General features: G+C 35.1%; 1 protein-coding gene across 1 annotated transcript in view; it reads right to left on the bottom strand.

The window, feature by feature from the left end:
- Positions 1-3,822, bottom strand: part of LOC111083621 (GTP-binding protein REM 2-like) — a 7,647-nt gene extending 3,825 nt beyond the window's left edge. Inside the window, exons 1-2 of the mRNA XM_022380256.1 lie at positions 2,977-3,822; positions 1,162-1,250 (exon numbers count right to left, since the gene is read on the bottom strand). Coding sequence (XP_022235964.1) covers positions 1,162-1,250; positions 2,977-3,670 — 783 coding nt within the window. The 5' untranslated portion in view covers positions 3,671-3,822. The remainder of the gene's footprint in view (positions 1-1,161; positions 1,251-2,976) is intronic.
- Between the last annotated feature and the right edge of the window lie 716 nt (positions 3,823-4,538).

Genomic DNA, 4,538 nt, shown 5'->3' with positions numbered 1-4,538 from the left:
AGCATGTTTGGTGTGACGGGGATTCGAACCCGCGACCCTCAGATTGCGAGTCGAGTGCCTTAACCACCTGGCCATGGCTGGCCTAAGTAAAAAGTAAAATACTCAGCTTTTCTAGTAGCCTTGTTTACTACGTTTCTCTAAAGAATATCTCGTTTTTTAAACAATATCTACATAATTCTATCTTAACTTATATAATTGAACTCAAATATGAAGCACAGGAATCTACTGGAAATATCTTTTTTTTTTGCATTGTGCTATTCTTGTTATTTCTTCATCCACGACAAGTACCAACTTTTTCTTATAATATTAATTGAATTCATTACTGTGATATCTAAGCTGATAAATTCCAGATGTGTTTTTAGTTATTATTCATCTTAAAATAACACCAGTAAAGTCGAGCGCGTGTTGTTAAAAGTATTATAGAAGATATGAGTCAAGCTAATTTTTCACAAAGATGCTCAAAATGTCTAGGTCAGAGTCAAATGCATAACTGGTAGACTGGATAAATATTTCTCAGTATGAAAGTCACCTTTTTCGCGCAGAATTCAGTATTCTGTTGTAATACTTATTTCAGTGCATTTTCAGAAGACACGGGTTTTTAGCCAGGTCTCTTTCTTCTCACGAGACCCTCATCTACAAAGAAAGGTTTTCATTTTTTACAACAAATAGATAATTCGTTTATAAAAATATTACTTAAATACAAAAATTCTGGCCTATCTCAGTTCAACAGCAGTCCTTATTCATTGAAAACTTGTGTCAGCATGCTATCTTCGTTGATGTAGTTTAATTCTGGTGCACTAATTCGTTTCGCTGGATTTTGCTCTTGCGGGATGTATCTCGCTGTGAAAACCAAAGACATCAGTTGCCATATCAGCGAGATAGAGCGTCCTTTATTCAATCCTTTGGTGCTATTGTTTGGTAGCACTATTCTGACTTAAAAGTAAACAACATCTGCCTTGGATGTGTAAACTGATATCAACAGCTTTCTACTTGCTCTGCGGGCATTGGTTAAATATTTATAATTTTATGTGGATGAAGTCCCTAAGAATTCTGATTTAATGTCATTTTGTTTAGTTTTACCTCTTTCAGATGTTTAGTTTAAAACACGTTTCTTTAAAAATGATCTTAGAAGTATTTTCTGTTACAAAATAAAGCACTTACCCATTCTTCTGGACTATTACGCTGTTCGAACTGAAGCTCTGTTTCTTCTCTGTCAAGCAAAATCGATACGTTCTGTTCTTTCTTTCTGTCTGTAAAGGAAAAATCCATTATTAAACAGAGCATTAGTCTTAGGCGAATTAGCAGATATAATAAATAATCGAAACCACTTTCTCTACCCGTCATTCTTACCTGCGACACAAAGGAATTTTACTGATCCCAAATTGCCCCCAGTGTATAGGCTCATCATACGAAGCTATTCGGGTTTAGATTTTCTATATATATATATAACACGAAAATCTGTGTGTCTTTCTGTTTGTCCATTTTCTAACTACTCCTTGGTCGTTGGGCCAATCTCAACCAAATTTTGTGTTAATGGGGAATTCACAACCCCTCCACCATCATTATTGCTGTTATTGAGTGTATATTAGACGTAAGTTAACATTAACTACATTCATAGATGGTGCCACGTCCTTTCACCAAAAACAAAAAAACTATTAAATCTATCTATATCTATATATAGAGCACAAAACAAATCTGTGTGTCTGTCTGTTTGTTCCTTATCTAACTACTTCTAGATTGCTGGGCCAATCTCAACCAAACTTTGTGGGATGATAGTTTGGAACAAGTGCATGTTAATGGGGGGGGGGGTTCACAATACTTCACACCCATTATTGATGTTATTGCTCATTTATTATTTTTGACGTAAATTGACATTAACTACATTCACAGATAGCACCACGTTCCTACACCAATCAAAAAACTTTATTACATTTACCTCGGTAAATGTAATGTAAAACAGTGGGAAAAACATTAAGAGGTGGGTGTTGCAAGCTGATAACAGAAAGCATCCCTTACTGCCACTACTTTGACCTTTACCTCTTAAATATATAGTGAGTTCTTAAAGCTTATACAAAACTTTTGGTGAGGTAATAATGAATACTGTAATCAGGGGTGAAATTCTAAAAAAAAACAAAAAAGTAGAGGTACTCAGCTGGGTGAAGTGGACCTGTTTTTGAAAAAGAAAACAAAACCTATGTGTAAACATGAAAAACGACAATTTGGGTGTCAATTAGAAAAATACTTTTTGATGGAACAGTGAAACGCATGAGCATCCGAAAAAGCAGCCTTAATAAAAAAAATAAGTTCCGGTACCCCTGACTGTAATAATATGTTATAAATGAATTGTGTGAAAGCTAGAAATTTTGTCTTATTTATCATAGAATTCACCACCGACATTTTTTTAAGTTTATAACCTAAATAAAAGACGAGTACCTCAACTTCTTATGTAATCGCAAAGGAACAGTGACATGAAAACAATCTTCCCGAAGAACTTTATTTTTGTAGTATTCCTAAGATATGCTAAGAACACACACATCTCTTTATTGTATGTAAAAATGTAAGAGAAAGCAGTAAACATAAGTGAGTTTATCGTGGTAATCGGTATCCACAAGAACATAGATTACACAAATATTTTGCTTGCTAATGCTTGTTAATGATTTTTTTTTTAAGATATTAAAGTGAATATAAAAATACGAAATAAGTATTACTATTAGTAATATTAGAAAATACAACGAAGAAACTTACGGTGCAGGACAATTCGGACGAATTCTATCTTATATTAATATAGTTACGTTTCTTGAATTTCTAGACCAGACATGATAAATAATTATGTTTCAACTTTACCAGTTTAATCACAAATTGAAATAAGTAAAGAAGAAACTGTTGAATTATTTATAGTATTTTACAAGATAGGATATAAAGAACAAATACCGATATAGAAACAGTTTGTGAAGTACAATCTGACTAGCTATTTACCATTTAAATTTCTGGAGTCGCTACTTGGAGTGAGATACTCTGACGTCATAAACTGAGAAATTAGGCACGATTTGCCCACATTCTCTGTACCAAGTAGCGCTACATTGTAATGGTCAGGTTGGCTAGCAGTGTAGTACGGAGAGTTAGGACCAACTGAGCAAGCCCTATCTTGGATATCGTCGCTGGAACCGGATGTTTCACTGACATTTGACCGTGACCTGTACCGCACCATGTCTCCCAGGTTCATAACGCCCTTATGGGTGACGCTAAAGCTGCGACAGCGGTAACAGTCGACGGCAGTGTCTTGTCCCATGGATCGGCTAAGTCGTTCGATGAGTCGGTCAGGAATAGTGTTTGCCCGTCGTCTAAACTGTGCCCATGGATCTATGTCACATTCTATCCACGCCGATGACATTCGGCTTCGAGCAGGAGACAAACCTGATTGGGACATAATTCGTGACTGGCAAGGTCCCCGAAGTTCAGTTCTTACACCATGGCTTTTCTTTCGGGCTGATTTCACCCGAGAAGGTCCTTTAAAAGGCGATCTTTCTTTCCTCGAGTAATTAGACGAAGTTGATGCCGGCGTAGGAGACCGATAAAGCTCCCACAAATCTGGGACGCTGTGAGCAAAATGGTTGCCACGATACAGTTGAAGAGTAGAGTTCTGCTGACGTTTATTTGGGACAAGAGTCATCTTTGATCAGAAATGTTCTTCTCGGTGAACCTAAACGAAATATACGATGCTGATTTTCTTATTTGAGATTCACCTGGCGATTGCTGTGGTTGCTCAGACTTTCGCGTAACAGTTGGGTCATCATCACAGTCTTATATATCATACTCAAACCAGCTGTGAAAGACAAGCGATAGAAAGTAGGTCGTGTTACTAGGCTGTATACGCTGAGGCTGAATTACGATTGGTTTCTTTAGTGAAGGAACTATCCAATCAGGTTTGTCAAGCCACGGATATTTCAAAATACTTCTGCTATTAATTTCTAGTGCACTAGCTGACAACGAGTTGTGGATAATTAGTGATTCATAATATCTGTTAAATATACGTAGACAAACATATAATATCTGTTAAATATGTTTAGTTAAACTTATAATATATGTTACATATATGTAGTTAAGCTTAGAATATTTGTTAAGTAGATGTAGTGAAGCTTAGAATATCTGTTAAATAGATGTAGTTAAGCTTAGAATATCTGTTAAATAGATGTAGTTAAGCTTAGAATATTTGTTAAATAGATGTAGTTAAGCTTAGAATATTTGTTAAATAGATGTAGTTAAGCTTAGAATATCTGTTAAATAAATGTAGTTAAGCTTAGAATATTTGTTAAATAGATGTAGTTAAGCTTAGAATATTTGTTAAATAGATGTAGTTAAGCTTAGAATATTTGTTAAATAGATGTAGTTAAGCTTAGATGAAAATTCAAGTTATATTTCTACATCGTTGCACGTTCATTCTTGTCTTTTTTTAGTTTCTGAATGCTAGGACTAGCTCTTTACAATAGTGATTCGTTTTACGCCACGTGAAATAGGTAGTTTTTAAAGCAAAAATTACA

Source organism: Limulus polyphemus, unplaced genomic scaffold, assembly GCF_000517525.1.
Source record: "Limulus polyphemus unplaced genomic scaffold, Limulus_polyphemus-2.1.2 Scaffold144, whole genome shotgun sequence".
NCBI lineage: Eukaryota > Metazoa > Arthropoda > Merostomata > Xiphosura > Limulidae > Limulus > Limulus polyphemus.
This window is presented reverse-complemented; position numbering and strand designations above follow the sequence as displayed.